At 47.4% G+C, this 19,622-nt stretch overlaps 1 protein-coding gene across 1 annotated transcript in view; it reads left to right on the forward strand.

The window, feature by feature from the left end:
* LOC147696877 (N-acetylated-alpha-linked acidic dipeptidase 2-like) overlaps window positions 1-19,622 on the forward strand; it is a 699,908-nt gene that overhangs the window by 618,780 nt on the left and 61,506 nt on the right. Inside the window, exon 15 of the mRNA XM_086933985.1 lies at window positions 12,527-12,594. Within this exon, the coding sequence (XP_086790111.1) occupies window positions 12,527-12,594 (68 nt within the window). The remainder of the gene's footprint in view (window positions 1-12,526; window positions 12,595-19,622) is intronic.

A 19,622-nucleotide genomic window follows, 5' to 3' on the forward strand; every position in this document is an offset into this window, starting at 1 on the left:
GGACAATGAGCCAACCCTGTCTGGCAGCCGATAGCAGAGTGCGTGTCCCAGGATAGTCCTACTGTGCATGGGTGGAAGTACAGGCGATGGGCAGTGATGAGGTCAATACAACGTGTCCAGCTGTGTGTCAGGTGGTGTGCCGCCCTTGGAGAGGCAAGTGGTAAGAGGGAGCTACAGTGTCCACCACCCCCATGGTCCCCAGAGAAAAGAAGGGAGGGATGAACCAACAGTAAAAAAATAATAAGGCCAACAGGGCCACAAAGTTCCATTCAAGTCAGGACCATGGCTATTCGGATGTAGTCACTCCCCATAGGGACAACTTGAATGAGGGGGATCGGAGAAGGCTTTTTGTAGGTTGTGGCCTCCGAACCCGACAGCCGCTGTCGGCATAGTGGGAGGGGAACTCTCCCAGGAACCCGGTTAAGCGTTAAAACGGGTCCATTAGAGAGTCACCCAGTGGTTGGAGAGTAAGGGCTGTGGAGAAGCCCTCGGAGTGCGCTTGATCCATCTCCAGGGGCATCCTTGTCCATTCAGGGGCATCCTTGTCCATTCAGGGGCATTTGTCATACATCACTGATCTGCGTGCTGTCCGAGCAAACATATTGCAGGGCAGCAGCCCGGGGCCAATAAAAGCATGATGGAGGGCAGCTTCCATGGTTTAGGTGTGCTTGAGAAAGATCTGTCAGAAGCGGAAGTGGATTGCGTTGGAGATTGGTCGTTGTCCATGGAGTGAAGATGTTGGATAATGTCCTGCTTGGTTTGCAAAGATGATTTTCCTTTGGCCTGGAGCTTTGACCACTCTAGTTGGGAGCATGAGAGGCCACCGAGTTATGGAGAAGCTGTTGAGTGTCTCGTTGGGAACAGAGAGATCTGCACCTGCCTTCCCAGGTGACGATCAAGGCAAAGGGGTGACACCATTGATATTTGATGCTAAGGTCACACAATTTATCAGGGACAGGTTTGAATTTTATGTGGCGTCTGAGTGTCACAGGGGAGATGTCTTGGAAGATTTGGATGCAATGTCAATTATAGATCAGCTCCATCTGTCCCTGGCTGCCTGTAGGATTGCCTCTTTTTCTGTGAAGAAGTCTACCCAGGTGAGGACGTAAAGTGCAAAATTTGGGCCACCCCGTGGGACGGCGATTCAGTGAGCTCTGTTCAGGGCCAGTGGAAAGGCGTTATCGTACCCTCTAATTGTCTGGAGGAGGTCCACCATAAGGCCATGATGTCCGGCCCCTCCGCATCCCCAGGGATCCCCCTTATGCGGGGGTAGTTCCTCCTACTTGCAGTTCTATATGTTGCTCCTCTAGGGTAGTCATCCTAAGCTACAGGTCCTCTTGGTCCTCCGCCCGTGAGTCTAATGTATGTACCAGGTCATTGACTCTGCCCCCGGTTTCTACAACATCTTGCCTGAGGTCGTGGAGTCAGGCTTGGAAATCTGACTTGAGGGAGCCTATCCGTGCCTTTATTTACTGCAGGAAGTTGGTCATGAAAACCCGCGTGAGAGGGGTCATTGCTGGCTCCCCAGGGGCTGATGTTAGTGGGGGTGCAGTGGTACCAAAGTTGAGGAGCTGGCCTTTAGCCACATTGAAGGGACTGTAGTGTCAATGGATGGAGCAGTGGGCGCCACTTTGCTGGCTTTAGTGTTGGACATGCTTCCCGGGGGGCCTGCCTAGAGGAACTTGTGGGTGAGGGTCATGTAATTGGAGATGGGGGCCGGAGTGGATGTTGCTGTTTCGTCTGCAGTCGGGGCCTGAGGGTCAAGGGAATCTGACGGGTCGAGGACCCAAGGGGCACCACACTACCAAGGCAACTGAAGTGCTCCCCCCTCTCTGTCAGGACCACTGGGTATTGTCTCGTGGAGGAGCAGCCAATAGAGGGGTCTCCGTACCACCCAAAGGGATAAAGTCTGGATTAGGCATGTAGGAGGCCTTGAGGCAAGATCCTGGCCAATGCCACACGCTGAATTATTGTGCTGGGGTGGACTCTAGGGTGAAGTCAGTCAAAGGGCCCCATAGCTGCTCAGGGGGAGGAGGAAGGTGGGGGCCCCAGGGTGGCCCCTGCAGTGAGTAGGTGAGGTCCCCAGGCAGGCAAGGTCTTTTGCGTGGGCTAAATGGTCAGGTGTCAATCCTCCACAGGCCCGGGGGAAGAGCAACTGCTGCCCAACAGTGAAACCGATCACCCCACCCTGCTCTATGAGACCCACCCTACAGCTTGGTTTGGGGGTGCGCACACGTCCGGCCTCAAACCTCAATGCTCACAAACCCCAGGAGTAGTGGAGGCGCATCCCCGCTGTAGGCTCGGAGGGAGGGAAGGGGGGGGGAGTCAGACCTCCGGCAAGTCTCTTATGCTTCACACCACCCCTCTGCGCTATCAGGCCCTATTCGTCTCCTCAAGGTGGGCTGGCAGCACTGCACCTCGGCCACCTCAGCCGTCCCGTGAACAGCTCTGGGAAGGAGGGGGATCCAGGAGCTCTAACTCGCCTCTGGCGCGGGCCACTGCTAGGCCCGGGTGCAGCAGGAAGATGGCGCGGGCTCCCACTGTACAAGATGCCTTTAAGAGCTCAGAATAAGGCGGTAGTGGTCGCGGTGCTTGCCCTATCGGATACAGCCCGCCCTGGCACAGACAGGCTCCGGGCTACCTGCATGGGGCGCGGAGCAGGAGAGGAATCAACCCGGGCTCCTGCGGGGCACAAAACCGCTGCCTCACATGCCTTCAAGATGGCTGGTCAAGCTGCCCTCAATCGTCGGGCGTCAGTCCTCTAGCCCAATTCACCGCTTCAGGAGGCCCCCGAAAACTGCCAAGTGCATCAGGTGGCAACAGGTGGGCTAGTGTGAAGTGGGCACTGCATTCCTGGGTCCCAATGCCATAGGATAGATATGGGCCGGCTGCGGGAGAGCAGAGACATCGCAAGACACGTCCTACTCCATTGGCAGAAAAGCCACGCCCCCGGAAGGTTTTCTTGTAGTACAATCAGAGACCCTCTTTTTAAGGGCTGTGAAGGCAGGGGCCAATCCTACACTTGTATATTGGGGGACTATCCCTTACAGATCTACATAGTCCTTCTGCCTGCCCTGCCACTCTGAATGGGACAGGACAGCTTGGCCCAGGGCATGCAAGCATCCTTTCCTGTTCAGGGCTGCCATTTCCTTCTACAGGTATTATCAAAAGCAATCTACAGCATGCTTCAAGTGCTGCTGGCTACCCAGGAAGAGAATGAAATCAGGGATCGGGAACTGAAATAAAAATGGATAGCACTGCTTCATTTCAGCATTTCTTTATATGCAGACTGGGGCCACAGAGATGTTCGCATACTATCGACACAGAATATTCTTACAGGTTCAGTCACAACCACCACATCAGAGGGCACTGTTGAGTTTCCAGACACTTGTTCCAGTTGTGTCACCTCAGAGGTTTGGGAGGAGGGGGCACCCTTAGCTACAGCAGTACCACCTGTTACAGCACCAAGAACCCCCGGGTGACCATGCACTTTTTAATAGACAGTATGATATGTATTGGGACTTTGAACTAAGATAAGTAAGTACCTCCGCACCAACCCCGGGTGCCTAGTTTCTTCCAGCGAGTTACTTAATACCGCTGTACGGTCTCCGGCGTTCCCCTGGCTCACTATGTACTGTTGTTCCCAAAAGTCGGATTTATGGATTAATCTGCTGTGATTGTCTTCTTTATTTGTAATATTCTGGCTGTTGTCCAATAAAACCTTCTTTGAAATAATAGATTCTCCTGTTAATCTGCTTCATCACTATTGTGCTCTGTCGTTGCTTCTGCCCCTTCACTGCTTCTGCCCCATCAATAGTTCTCCCTCCATCCTGTTGCCTCAGCCTCACTGTTCAAAAATGCCCTAGTCTGTAGCGCCTTTATTCTCTTTACCAATTTCGATGCGCTGTTTTTTCTAAGGTGTCTATTGTTCAGCCTTTCATGTGACTTTGTTTAGCCTGTCTCCAACATGCCTTCTGGGGATGAGTCTCCAGATGAGATATAGGACAGTGCGGCACAAAGGTGCCAGTATGAGTATTTGTGTGTTAAAGAGGGAAGAATGATACATGTTGGATTGTCCCTAGTCGTATGTGTCACAAAATAGAGGTTGGAAAATAGCCCACTGAGAGTGGAAGTGTACTGCTTGTATCCTGAAAAAGTGAGTAAGGATGGCCACAGGACTCCCTTTAGAAAACCTTGGTGAACTTTTCAGTCAGGGATTTTTGGTTAGTGCTTCCTTAGTAGAATGGGCCCAGTCTGCAGAAACAATTTCTAGTGAAACAGAAGCTTCAGGGAGAAAAAAAACATAGCCCTTTATTTTACTTTGAGTGTCCCATCCTGGAAGGCTAATTAGAGCCAGGTGCAGTGCTTCACACTTGCTCCTGCTTGGAGCCAGCATCATCATTTCTGCTGTTCTCCTTGAACAAATAACTTGTCCGTGCTTCGGAGGAAATATGGACTTTTCAAAGAAAGTAGGCTCAACCAGTTTCAAAACACAAAGTGGAGATACATTTTCTGTTTCAAAATACCATATCAAAGTGGGTTCCAACATCCCCACTTTGTTCTAGTTCAAGTTGTTTCACTGCCTTAGAAGAATAGCCACCGTGTTCCTTGAGTCTCTCCAAAGCTGTTTGGATAGCACTTCATTTCTGTAAGCCTTGCTGGAAAAAGCTATGGGCCTGCCAGTTGCTCTGGCAGGTGCCTGCCTGCCTGCTGAAAGTGGAGAGGAGAGAGCCTTGTCCCACAGGAGTCTGCCTGTCTCTGGAAGAAAATGTAACTGCCGAGCATGGAGAGAGGAGTGGCATGAAGAAAGCAGAGGAAACATGGGAGAGTGCAAAGAAGACCTATGAAGGGCCTAGAATACCCTGGTCATTTCTGCCTAACTGCCTATTCAATTTGAACTGATCGGTCATGTCCGACTCGCCTTCGTCAACTGCAAAGTAAAAACTTCTCCATTTGAAGGCCACTGTGGAGAAGGTTGTAGACATCCTGTTTTGTCTCTACCTTTGTTGCACTTCAGGGATTAAATTGGTGCAACAGACTTAAGGAGCAAGATCCTTTCACCACAACCACTGAAGTAGATTTGTTGAGGTTTTTTCATTGGACAACTGCTGTGCCAGTGGACTGACCATTGAGAGAAAAAGGCGATAGTGCCCCAGTGAGTACAATAGCTCGTCCCATGCCCCATCCGTCAGCATTTTCACACTTGGTAATGCCGAGTGTGCACCGCATCAGGTTGTTCCATACGCCTGAGAGACATTTGCAATGAACCTTTGGCTAACCGAGTTTGGTGGGGGAATTTATTGATCATTGCTGTCCGCAGCATCCTACTTGGTTGGAACACTGAAAATCGTTGGCGCTCAATGGTGAATGAGAAATGTTGAAGCCTTCCTGCTGGAACCTCCAACATTCATACAATAACACCCCCTAACACCAGCTCTTCTCCCAAGCTTGAGTTTTGCTAAATTTAAAAAGGATCTTAAAATCTTCCACTTTGAGAGAGAATTTGGACTAAGCTATAATCACTTCTCCACATCCCTAATCTTTCCAAGCTACCTGACCTTTCTCCACTGAATCAAACTACTGGATCAGTGCATGGTCTTTGTTGCGTTTTTGTTATTTTTCATGTTGATTGTTAGCCTTATTTTCTCTTGTAAAGCACCCTGATGCCCTTGGTCCAAATTTGCCTTATTTAAAACCAGAAAAATAAATAGTAGGACTGGCCCTAGGACACCAGTGACATGCGATATTAACTGTAATTGGGGCCCAGTAGCCCTGGACTGCGCTGTGGCCCCCCCCTCCCAAACATGGTCTGACACTTCACATTATAATATCTTAAAAATTACCCTAATGCTTTTTTTCTTACTACATATGTGCTTCCTGTCGGATTAATTCATGCAAAATTTGTGTCTTGCTTTTTTCCGACCTTATAATATCTTGAGGATTTTGTTACAAAAATGACAGGTAACCTATTTATGTGCATATATCACTGACATTACATAGCTATCAAAATATAGAGGGATCTACTTGCAGAGGTATGTTAGCAATTGAGTCTGTACAGAGTAGGTAATAAGAGTGATCCATGCAGTAGGCATAAGGTAGCAGGGTTGCAAATTTACATGAGGTAGTGAGAGTAAAATGCCAGCTTCATAATGTTAGAGAACAATCCCTAGAAAGTGGAATCCAGTATTAGCTTGAGATCATTGTAAATTGGCTAAATTATGGGTACAGTGGATTTGAGTAGACATTTCTAACAGGTGAATGGGTCCTTAGTTATGAGCATATACAGAAGAGGTATGTTTATGGGCAGTGACTAAGGGATCTTGTGGAATACTTGCTGCAGAGATCATTGGATGTGGAAGTGCACTTTGAGTGGATCCATTTAGCAGGGACCGCTTCTCAAATAGTCAAAACAAAATGTACATTAGTATGGTACCAGAACATTGTGGCCTGGGAGACTTTTATCTCATTGAGGCTCGAGATCTATGATCAACAAACATATCTGATCTAAGATTGAAAAGCAAGCTACATCGAGGTTTCTGTGAAGGCTGATGGTCGTCCTCTTTATCCCGTCTTCAAGCATGAAGGTTTACGGGGCAGGATAGCTTAAGTAAGTCAGGAATGTATGACGCGCTTGAGCCCTGCATTAAGAATTAGTTTCAGAGTGCCCTCTTTGTTGGCCATCTTGCAGCAGTTATGATGTAATACATTGGGGTACTGTAGTGGAAAGCAACAGGAGCATAAACCCATAAAATATTAGCACTGTGGGAATAAATTGCGAAGGCAACCCAAAAGCAATAGGTGCACATTGTTCTCGTGACAGGAAAAGTGATGGCCCAAGTGACACTTAGGTGAAGAACAGTGAAAGGCGCAGAGTGACAAATGTGAAGAAGAATATATACGAAGTTATGGTTCATCTTTAAAAGTTTTGAGGTGTTTGAATGGTATTATTCAAATTCTTTTAGAGAACCATAGAGACAAATGCGTCGTGAGTTGCGCTGAAAATTGATCAACCTATTGCTTTTGGGTTGTCTTTGTAATTTATTCCCACAGTGCTGATGTAACTGTATTGTATAAATTGCTATAACCAAATATATGATGCCATGAGCACTTCCAAAACCAAATAACCTGAGTCTCCCTTCTTCCTTCCTGTAATGCCTTGTACATGCATATAGAATTGCCTTTTTATTCAATAATACCAGTTGATATATTGGGGTACAACACTATTTCTTGGGTACACACGCGAGGCAGTGCAGGGAGCAACATTCCCTTCCAGTCATCGGAAAGGAGCAGTTGTGTAGGAATTATACGTACTACACCTTTATGCCAATTTCTAAAAATCTCTGTGTTGTCAAACTGGATAAGCTGTAGGATTATCACCCAAATATCTATGGGGCAGATTACGATGAAGGGCAGATCGTCACTGTCAGCATGGCGGTGGCGATCCGCCCTACATTTCCCTCCGCCTGCCTCCCATTTCCCCCCGCCATATTAGCACGGCGCGAGACCCCGGCGGACGGAAAAACCGTCTGCCGGTTTTCCGCCGGTCGACTTGTTGACCGGGCGGAAAAAGATCACAATATGGTGGCGGTGTCTGTGAGACACCGCCATCCATATTATGATGAGTGCGGTAATGAGGTAATGAGCTAATGAGCCTTTTCGTGAAGGCGTTGGCGCCATGGAAAGGCTTCCGGTCTTTGCTGTTGGGGGTGGGGGGTGCACATTGGGGGTACCTATTGTACCCCCCTTCATTTGCATGCACAATGCAGCAGGCACCGCGCGGTGCCTGTCACTTTGTGCATGCAAATGCACAACATGCATTTTTACCATTGCGGCGGGTGCTGTGGAAGGCACCGCCCGCCGCAATGTTAATGATGCGTGATGCACCCGCCTGTGTGGCGGACGCATCCTAATCTCCCCCACGGGACCACAAAACATATGACGGGCGGTCCCGTTTTCTGGCAGGATGGCGGGCGGACAAAGTCTGCCCGCCAGCCTAATGATGCTCCAAGTGTTCTGGAAGTCCTCCTTAATGAACATGTGCTAGTCACCGGGTTCGCTCATCTGCTACCTAGCCCATGTGACTGGTCTTTCCACATAGTGGAGGGGAGTGTGCTTCCTTTTCCAGGAACAATGGTCTGTATTCAAACCTTTTACTATCTTTATCATTCTCCACCATCACATTGGAAAATAACCGTTCTGTGTCACGCACTATTGTTGCACTGGTCTTACAGAGTGTAGCTATGCCATGTTTGTAAAGCAGGAGGCCGCTTGTTATATAAGGTGTTGGATTTTGCACTGTGCTGCACACTGCACCATTGCATATAGCTGCAAAGTTGTGGTATTGTCACCAATTCTTTCATTAAAAACTGGCAACTTCTGGGTTTTCTTTCTGCTTTTAAATATGTTCTTTTCTTCCTGCCACTGATGATATTCAAGTGCTTGCAGTTACCTAGAAAATGACTTTTGTTATGGACTGTGCAGTGCTCGAGGCTGGCTGTGCACCACACTCACAGAACTACTGGGGGCTTATTTTGCTGCATGAGCTATCACAATACAGCTGAGTCAGTAATGGATGTTGTTTAGTTTACATTCTCTGTTGCATGGGAACCACCCTGCTGTTCTCTTCTCATGTCCACATAATCTCCTATAATGTTTTGTTAGACCCAGCATCACAGAGAGGCATGGGCTCTGTGGGACACAAAGCTGAAGCAGTGATGTCCCTGTGAAATCTATCCAATTATCACTCGAATAATGAGTCCAATGAAGGCCGTTGTGCCCTGCACTGCCTGGCATCGTCACAAGTGTGTCTGTCGTTAGGTTGTTCGCAACATTCATGTGAACGGATTTATTTCTGTTTAGTATTTAAAGGAGTCCAGGAGTTTTGTGTGTTGTAAATGACTTCAATAGAGCGGATTATATACAACAGTGGTATTAGTACCCATATATAACAGCATTTATTCACCTTGCGAGAATGCCATAGAGCCTGCAGCTGCCTTGCTAGGCTTCCCCACCTGAACGATGGAAAGGCGGAGATATGTGGCTCTCCAGGCATGTGGCCTCCTTGGAACCAAGGCATGTGGGGAACAGGCCTCTGGTGTGGTCAGCATTTGTTCCACATCCCTTTAATGCGTGTAGACCTGATCTACCTGCAGGGTAGTTAGTGCTGCAGAGCCACTCCTACCTCCTGTGTGCCTGTCCTTTCCTCTTACAATTATGTACAGACTCAAGGAGTGTTGAGAAGTGGCAGGTGCTCTAGAGCTGCCCCCCACCTGCCTTGCCATGAGTTGTTACAGGTCCAAACGAAGCAAGGGAAGAGTTGGTTTTTCACCTCATACTATCTCCCTTCACAACCTCAAGGGCTTTAGAGGAGAGGACGATGCGACATAAGTAGATTAAACATGTGTGGGCTGGGTAGCATGTGAGCGAGCGCCGTGGCTAGCACATGTTTATTGAGTTGGTTTACCAGAGCAATTGGTTATTGAGAGTGAATGAGAAGTTAAGATGGTAATTGCACAGAGGATTGAGGGACTGTATGTTTTTTTTCTAAGTTTGTATATGGATGCGGGGGGAGATTGGTGGGGCTGAAGGAAAGAGGAAGAACATTAGGAGTCCTAGATAACAACGACTAGATAACAACGCCCACAACAGCAAGGAACTTTTCAACATCGTCAAGGAATTTACCAATCCCTCGGCCAACTCTAACGACATCACCCCCTCTCAAGCCCTCTGCGACTCCCTAGCTTCATTCTTCCACAACAAAATTGCAGACATCCACAACAGCTTCGACAACCAACCCGGAGACCAACCCACCCAACCATCTGCTGGACCTTCACCCCCCTCGAACATCCTTAATGACTGGAACCCAATCTCCACTGAGGACACCATCCGCCTGATGAACTCCATCCACTCAGGATCCCCCACAGACCCTTGCCCTCACCACATCTTCAACAAAGCAGACTCCATCATAGCACCGCACCTCCGAGACGTCATCAACTGCTCCTTCAACTCCGCCACCTTCCCGGAAAGCTGGAAACACGCTGAACTCAGCGCCCTTCTGAAAAAACCCACAGCGGACCCCACTGAACTCAAAAATTACCGCCCCATCTCGCTCCTTCCATTCCCGGCCAAAGTCATCGAAAAAGCTGTCAACAACCAGCTCGCCGCCTTCCTCGAAGCCAACAAATCCCTCGACTCCTCACAGTCCGGCTTCCGAGCAAAACACAGCACTGAGACCGCCCTCATCGCAGCAACAGACGACATTCGAACTCTACTGGACAATGGAGACACAGTCGCCCTCATCCTCCTCGACCTCTCCGCAGCCTTCGACACAGTCTGCCATAGCACCCTTCTACAGCGCCTCAGAAACATCGGAATCCAAGGAAAAGCACTAGAATGGATCACCTCGTTCCTCACCGGAAGAACACAGAGAGTCCGCCTTCCACCATTCAAGTCAGAGGCCACTGAAGTCATCTGCGGCGTACCACAAGGATCTTCACTCAGCCCCACCCTCTTCAACGTGTACATGAGCCCCCTCGCGGTCATCGCACGCCAACACAACCTCAACATCATCTCCTACGCGGATGACACTCAACTGATCCTATCACTCACCAATGACCCTAGCACCGCCAAAACTAACCTACACGAAGGAATGAAAGAAGTAGCCGAATGGATGAAACACAGCCGTCTGAAACTGAACTCAGATAAAACAGAAGTCCTCATCTTAGGTACCTCCCCCTCCGCATGGGACGACTCTTGGTGGCCAGAAGCCCTTGGAAAAGCACCCATCCCGACAGACCACGCACGGAACCTGGGCGTCATCCTGGATTCCTCACTATCAATGAACAGACAAGTCAACGCCGTCTCCTCATCCTGCTTCAACATTCTTCGCATGCTCAAAAAAACATTTCGTTGGATCCCCACCGAAACTAGGAAAACGGTCACCCACGCTCTGGTCACGAGCCGACTGGACTATGGAAACACCCTCTACGCCGGGACTACCGCTAAACTCCAGAAAAGACTCCAACGAATCCAAAACGCCTCAGCCAGGCTCATATTAGACATCCCACGTAAAGAACATATCTCTGGTCACCTGAAAAACCTCCACTGGCTTCCCGTCAATAAGAGGATCACTTTCCGGCTCCTAACCCACGCACACAAAGCACTCTACGAAATCGGACCAGAATGCCTCAACACACGACTGTCCTTCTACACCCCCTCCCGCCAGCTACGATCATCCAACCAAGCCCTTGCCACTGTACCTCGCATCAACAAAACCACCATGGGAGGTAGATCCTTCTCCTACCTGGCAGCTAAAACCTGGAACTCACTTCCCACTTACCTTCGCCTTACCCAGAACCACCTAGCATTCAGAAAGCAACTTAAAACGTGGATTTTCGACAAGTAATTCCCCACCCCCCCTCTAGCGCCTTGAGACCCTCTGGGTATGTAGTGCGCTATACAAATTCTCTGACTTGACTTGACTTGACTCATAACAAGTTAGCAATTGTTTGGTGCTGGGACATCAGGGGACAGGATCTCCAATTGCAGTTTCTAGGAGTGCACCAAAGAATGGACACTGCAAGTTATTCCTCCTGGAGCCTGGGGACGCCTGGTCCTTTTCCGCATGTCATTCTCCCTTCCCGACCAAATAATGGGCCCCTTTCCTTTACATTTGCCACAGGCTCCTGTGGTGCTTTGGGCGGGCTTTGCCTCTGCCCACAGTTTCACCAGCTTCAGATCTGTACACTGTTTAAGGAGGCCTGGTGTTTCTGCATCTTAGATGACCAAATCTGCACATCCCGGATCTAGTCACCCCAGCTTGGGAAACTGCAGGTCACAAATGTGCCTAAGATGTTTGATGATGATTTTTCAAGGAGGAATGAGGCATATGTCCACGAGCAGAAGGTGTCAGATGGCCAGCTATCTTTTTTTAGAGGGGGGTGGAAAACAAGCAGGTGGGAGAGAATTACACTGTACACCAGGTACTTTAAAATGGCATTGTTCTGTGTATTTGCCAAGGGAAGGGTCTCTCAAATGTGATGAATCCAGAGCTTTAATTAACCTTCTGATAAAGAAGTGAAATTTAATTCCTAAATATTGTCTAGTCATTGTGTTGTATATGGCTTACTCATGACTCTGTTCTCTACCCTTTACCTTGCTTGTTAATGGGTGCATTTAATGTGGGCTAGGAATGGTTGTGAAATGCACATTTACAAAGTGTTTCCTTTCCAATTTGAGGTTGCAAATGACGTAGAGAAATTGAGCTTGGCTCTTGTCGCGCTAAATATTGCTGTTGTTACAAAGTCATGGATAATTGTACGTTTGTGTAAAAATATGTATCAAACAGCAGTTTAATTAAACTGTTTTACTGCAAAAAGTTGTATTTTTATTTGTCTCTCGTCTGAGTGTCCTGGAGTACAAAATGCCATCCTATCATTTTCACTAACTCTGTTTCAAAAGATATTTCTAAAATGCGTGCAATGATGAGCCTATGTCTATACTTAAAAATATATATATTTTCTTTCAGGCAACTACACCTTAAGAGTTGACTGTACGCCACTACTATACAAACTGGTGTATAATCTGACAAAAGAGGTAACAACTTTGAGTATTGCAAGTATTGCGTCTGTTTTTTTCTCATTTTTTTATTTTTTTATTTTTATTTTAGCGATTTCTAAAGCGCCTGGTGACCCAAGGGCATCCCCACGCTATGTAACTTGAAATCCTGATGAGGGGGAGAGAGGGGGGAGAGCGACAGAAGGGTGTTATTTAGGAAACAAATGGGTCTTAAGTTTTTTGCGAAAAGCCAGGTAGTTGGATTCTAGTCTGAGGGAGCGAGGGAGTGCGTTCCAGCCCTTAGCCGCTTGAACGGAGAATTGTCGACCTCCTGTGCGGGTTCTTTTGAATCTGGGGGTGCTGACTAAGTTCTCATTTTGAGATCGTAGGGATCTGGTTGCTGTGTAAGGTGTAATCATTTTACTGAGAATCGCTGGACCAGATCCGTTGTAAAGCTTGTGTGTTGTACACATTGCTTTAAAGTGCACCCTTTGGCGCACGGGGAGCCAGTGCAGGGCTTTGAGGGCTGGCTTGGCGGACGTTCTGGAGGGAGTGTTAGTAAGCATGCGTGCTGCCGCGTTCTGTGTCCGCTGGAGTTTCGTGATAGTAGACTCGGGGGCTCCCAAGTAGACCAGGTTGCTGTAGTCCAGGCGGGACAGCACTAGTCCCTGGATGAGGAGCTTCCTGGACATAGGTGGAAGTAAGGGCAGGATTTTACGGGTCGTGCGCATGAGCCCAAAGCATGTGCCCGAGGTTTTGGTTGCTTGGGTTTTCATCGTGAGCTGTGGTTCAAGTCACACCCCGAGAGTCTTGATTTCGCGTTTTGGGGGGGGGATTTCTCCGAACACATCGGGCCATAGTGTAGGAGGGAGAGTCGTCCATTGCTTGCCAAGTAGCATCACTTCTGTCTTTGTCCCATTCAATTTTAGTGATGAGTCATTCATCCAGTTGTGGATACCTATGAGGCAGTTAGTCAGATTTTCAGGATGGTCAATCAACTGGGACAAGGAGACGACTAGTTGGGTGTCGTCGGCGTAACTCACCATTTTTATGTTAAATGGTGTTACCACGTCCTCGAGGGGGGCCATATAGACATTAAAAAGCGTCGGGCTCAGGGAAGAGCCCTGGGGGACGCCGCTGGTGAGTGGGAGGGTGGATGAGTGGTGATTATCGTCCCACACTTGGAAAGTGCGTCCTGTAAGAACGGATTCGATCCATTTGATTGCTGTCCCAGTAAGTCCTGCATCCGCCAGTCTATGCAGAAGGACACGGTGGTTGACCGTGTCAAAGGCTGCACTTAGATCCAGGAGGATCACTGCCACTGATCCTCCTGAATCCAGTAAGCCCCTTGCCTCTTCAATGACTGCGAGGAGTGCGGTGTCCGTTCCATGGCCCGGGCGAAATCCGGTTTGGGATTGTCGAAGCAGGTTATTAGTTTCAAGGAACTGGGATAGTTGGATGTTTACCAGTTTCTCAGTGACTTTGCTGATGCCAGGGAGTAGAGATATTGGTCTGTAGTTGGACAGGTCCGATGGATCTAGCTGAGGTTTTTTTAAGAGTGCTTTAACCACAGCACTCTTCCAGCTATCGGGAACAGTTCCGTGAGCGAACGAGCAGTTGATGAGATCCGTGATGGTAGTACGATTACTGAGGCTACGGTCTTGAGGAACCTGATTGGTGCTGGGTCCAAGGGTGATCCACTTTTCATTTTTGTTAGGGTTCGCTCGACCTCTAGGGGGGTGACAGGTCGGAATGTCTGAAGCGTGGGGCGACGGATGCTTTCAGTCTGGTCGAGGGGTGTAAGGCTTTCCGTGAGGCTGGGGGAGCTGGGGGGTGGGAGGGAGGCCAGGATGCGGGTGATTTTATCGTTGAAAAAGTTCGCTAGCTCATTACTTCTGTCAACTTTAGGGGTGTTGGAGGGGGAAGTGATGGGGACCTTGATCAGCTCCTTAACGATTAAAAAGGATTCTCGGGCTGAATTAGATGCTTCTTGTATTCGCGTATCATAGTATGAGGCTTTGGCTGATTTAATGGCCTCTTTGTAGAGTTTGACCGTAGACTGGTAGGCTTCTTTGTTGGCATGTTGCCAATTTTTTCTCCAGAGTCGTTCGGCTTTTTTGCAGTTTTTGCGAAGTGTTCTGAGATCTGCGGAATACCATGGTGCTGAGCCATGTTTGCCGTTTTTGTCTTCCCTATTTCTGAGTGGGAGTACTAAGTCTAGGGAGGTGGTAATCCAGTCCCTGAATCTTCTGTCTGCCGTGGTTGGGTCTCCAGCGTGAGCAGGGATGTTTTTTTCAAGGGTCTTAGCCCATTCTTCCGTGGGGAGTCTGGACCAGGTCCTGTCCTTACTGAAGGTGGGGGGTATTCGGTTTTTCCTGAAGGTACCAGGTAATTGGAAGGGGACAAGGAAGTGGTCTGTCCAAGGGAGGGGAAGGGCCTCCTTCGCTAGCATCGAGGGCGAGCTGGTAAACACAGGGTCTAATAGGTGGCCCTTGATGTGGGTGGCTCCGGAGTTTAATAGGTGGATGTCAAAAGCCGCTAGGTCTTGAATCAGATCATTGGCTACCGAGTTGGCCGGATCTTCTAGGTGGATGTTCAGGTCCCCAACTATCATATAGTTTGATAGGGAGTGGGCATGAGTTGTGACTAGGTCTAGAAGAGAGCAGGCGAAGGGGCCTGGGAGGCCAGGGGGGCGGTAAACAAGGAGTCCTGTTAGAGAAGTGGTTGGGTTGAGTGTAACGGTAAAATGCAGACTTTCTGCGTCGGTAATCTGTGCGTCGTGGGTTTTGCAGTGGAGGTGTTCTCGATGGATGATAGCTACACCGCCTCCGCCATTGGCTCACAGAAGCTAGATCCTTCTAGACACTTGCTGGCACACATCCTGAATATTGGCCCAACCATCTGAACTGTTTTAAGTCTTCCAATAAAGACAATCCCTGTTATGGCATAGTTAATTCAGGTTCTCTTGCGATCAGGTACTGGGCTTTGTTCCTGTGTATGATATAGAAGAAGAATAGATTAGAATATGCTCTTATATAGTGCATGGCTACCCAAAAGTATCCCAGCGCTTTGGGCATGCGGTAAGGAGCAGATGGAATTATTTTGGGAAGAGCCATGTTTTTAATTGTCTGCGGAATGAGAGGTAATTGGTTTCATGGCGGATGGGGAGAGGGAGGGAGTTCCAGAGCCTGGGTGCGTTGAAGGAGGAACAACGCCCTCCTGTGCGGGCCCACCTGATTCTGGGGATCTCGGCTAGGAAAAGGTCAATGGAGCGAAGGTTTCTGGTTGATGTGTAGGGTTTAATGAGATTTTTGAAAATGGGGGGTCAGTGTGCCATGCAGAGCCAATGGAGTGTTTTTAAGGCCAGTTTAGCTGAGGAACGGAGGTTAGTGCCAGTAAGTTGTCTTGGGGCTGAGTTCTGGACTACCTGTAGTTTGTGAATAACAGAGGTTGGGGCTCATAGATAAAGGGCGTTTCCATAGTCCAGCCTTGATAAGATGAGGCCTTGAATTAAGATTTTTTTAGAGTTCTCAGGTAGGAGGGGCAGTATTTTCCATGTTGACCTCAGAAGGCCAAAGCAAGTGGCAGCTGTTTTTCTTGCTTGGGCTCTAAAAGTGAGCTCAAGGTCAAGCCAAACGCACAGACTCTTTATTTCCTTTTTAGGGATTGGGACGGGTCCCATGCATGCATGATGTATGTGAGTTGAAGATTGCTTGATTACCCAACAGCATGAGCTCCGTCTTGTCGCCATTGAGTTTAAGGTGTGACTGACTCATTCAGCTGGCGACTGCTTTAAGACAGGAGCTCAGTTTTGCGGGGGCCTGCTCTGCCTGGTTTAGTGCCACAATGAGCTGCATGTCGTCTGCATAGGTGATAAGTTGAATTCCGAGGGTGCAACTATCTCGGCCAATGGGGACATATACATGTTAAAAAGTGTGGGGTTCAGGGAGGAGCCCTGAGGAACCCCACGCTGTAGAGGAAGTGGTCGTGAGTGGGTGTTGCCTTCAAACACCTGAAAATATCTTCCTCGAGGAACAATTCCAGCCGGGAAAAGGCCCTACCTGTTACTCCCAGTTTTTTGAGTAGGTGTACAAGGGTACGGTGATTCACCGTATCGAAGGCTGCACTGAGGTCTAGGAGGAAGATAGCCACAGATCCTCCAGAGTCCAAGATCTTTCTGGATATATAGTTGTACACATTTTTATTTATATTTTGAATCGATGGCAGGAGGGCTTTAGCAACTTTTAATTTTTATTAAGATGCAGTGCTTTACCTACAACTAAGAAAGCACCTCGATGAAGACCTCATCACTGTGAATTATACAATTAAAGATTGGGTTAAGTAGTGAGAAGGGAATGATCAGTCAATGTCAATAAACAGATGTCACACACAGCTTGTCAGACATTTGGCATCCCCTAGTCCAGGATGCAGGATATCCCTTTTATATTTTTCCCAATTGGTAGGTGGTGCTGAAGGCCAGTGCATGCGCTCAAACCATGGAGGGAGTAAGAGGACTGCAGGTCACGACCTGTGGTTGGCTGTGTTGAACAGGAAGAACTTGGTTATTTATAGTTCAGGCCACAACCAGAAGGAATGCCAATGATTACATGAAGGCTAAAGAAGGACGTTTTTTTTTCAGAGATTCCAGGAAATTAGGGCATGGCAGACAACTGCACCAAAAGAAAATTTAGCTCTAAACAAGTATTTTCAAAGCCAGTAGGTCTGGTGCTGGCCACCAGGCTGTTGGTAATTCTAGTTTTATTGTGTCATGGTTTTTAAAAATCGTTTTCTATATAAGTACAACATACAAGAGCACTGAAAGCCAACTAGAACGCCACACAAGCAGGACATATAGACCACATTGGGCGGCAAGTGTGAATGTAGTCCTCAATTAAGATATATCATAAAGTGACCCACAGGAGTGCAGTTATAATGCATTTCATTGAATGCATACTTTATCAAGGGCATTTTCAAATGGATAAAATCAGCTATGCTGTGACATAGCAGCTGTCAGGTAAACAAAGGCCAACCCAGAAGGAATTTACTCAGTGGCATAGCAGTCCTCCCCACTCTTACCTGCAGCCGGCAAACGCTGGGGCCACCAGCACCCCATAGCTCCCGCTCTTACGGACGCAGCCCAGCAGCAAATGCTGTGACCGCCATGGGTGGCAACAGGCCTAGCTTCGCCACTGAATTTACTAATAGATTAGGAGGAGACTGGAACTAATATAGCTGGAATGTACCTTGTGCTCACATCAAAAGACATTATCATCAGGCTGTAAGCGCCAGTACAACACTAACTTAAACACTTAAAGTCTGACACTGAAAGTAACTGCTTTTTGTGTGGATATGCTTCTTGTCAAAGAGCAAAATGCAGTCACTAAAAGTGAATTTTGCCAGTGGCTGAAGTAGTCTGACCGATTGCCCCGTGCTGTGTACTGTAATGTGTGGAAGCAACAGATGAAGAACACAGCAGGAGACCACTGGAGGAAGAGAGCTAACTAAAAGCCTCTTTAAGTAGGTATACTCTACATGTTATTTTAGTAAAATCAAAGGCCTTTACTAATGCCAAATCTAAAAATAGGACTACTTCACTTATACGCTACACTTTTCAGAGAATTTCTCAATCACCAGAAGGAAGGCTGGAAACGTGCACGTTTCACAGGCACTTGTGCACCATTAGCTGGCCTTCCTATCATAAAAAATTCTTTTTAAATGACAAGTGATCCTTGTGAAGCAGTAGAGCTTTTGCCTCGTTCACAATCCATACTGACTTCTGACTGTATGTATTACTAGAAATATTGCATTATATATTGTTTTTAGGGGCAAGTTGGTTTTATCCATAAATCCTATGGATGTTGCCTTCTTCAATTGAAGATTAGATTTATGTTGGCAGCTCAATGTTCTCAGGTGGCCTTCCCTCTTACTGGTGTCACATGTAGTGTAATTCATAACATGTATGTCTACCTAGTCACACAAGAAATGACTGCACTGCTCAGAGAGCAGATTCAATTATTTTCAAAGTATTGGCCCTACCAAGATTCCCTTATCATTTAAAACATGGTCTAGAGAAAGTACAGCAATTGTGGGGTGCCTAAGAAAGTTTTTTACTCCGAAATAGAAATTCCTAAGGAATAATAGTAGAAGTATTAAAGATATACCACACGGTACCACTGTTCACAGACAATGGAAAGAACAGTTCATTATTAATTGAGTAGTGTCGGATTGCAATCCTTTTCTTCATACCCCTAACGTATTAGCCAGTTCTCAGTTTATTTTTCTGGAATGTCCCACATTTGGTTAAATTTCAAAATAGCTGGTTACTTCTTTAAAATCTATCACATACCAAGAAGTTGAGAAGGTAAGATTTGGAAATTATTTACCTCTCGGGTTCCCATCTTATGGGATAAGAGTGCCCTCGCCCACTAATAGTGGCATGTTTCATCATAGGGCCTCTAACACACACCCTATGTAACCATCAACCGGGTCAGATCTCGGGCAGAGTTAACCATGCAGGCACACGATTAGGTTGTTGTTTTTGATGTGTTATATGATGCACCACGTTTAGTGACTTATGCTCTGTACCTGGCTCGCCTCCCTCACTGTGGGGTATTGTTGTTGTGAATGATATGTGGATCTGCTTACTTTTTGAAACACAAATAAACACATTTATTAAAAAATAAAGAGGGGTGGAGCAATGATTTTTGGGTTTTTACCTATCATTCACAATGCAGTTTAAGGTATTCATGGTTCAATATATCGTTAAAACTACCACTGATAGGTAAATCTAATTTCTTGTGGGTTTCCTACGTAGTGTGCAAAAACACCATAAGTTGGTCTCTCCAAACTGTTGGCATGTTTCAGCCAATACTCAGTTGCCACTTAGGGGCAGTGGCTTTTTTCAAGACTAAGATCCCTACAGTCACTGTCACCGTCAATCTCAATCCTGCTCATTAGGAACTGTGAAATGATAATTTCATGCATAGACCTTACTTGTCACCTAAATTCCTGAACCCAGGATTCTTCTGTAAAACAAATGCACAACATTGTCAATCACATGCATTGAG

This window comes from Lissotriton vulgaris, chromosome 8 (genome assembly GCF_964263255.1).
Source record: "Lissotriton vulgaris chromosome 8, aLisVul1.2, whole genome shotgun sequence".
Taxonomy (NCBI): domain Eukaryota; kingdom Metazoa; phylum Chordata; class Amphibia; order Caudata; family Salamandridae; genus Lissotriton; species Lissotriton vulgaris.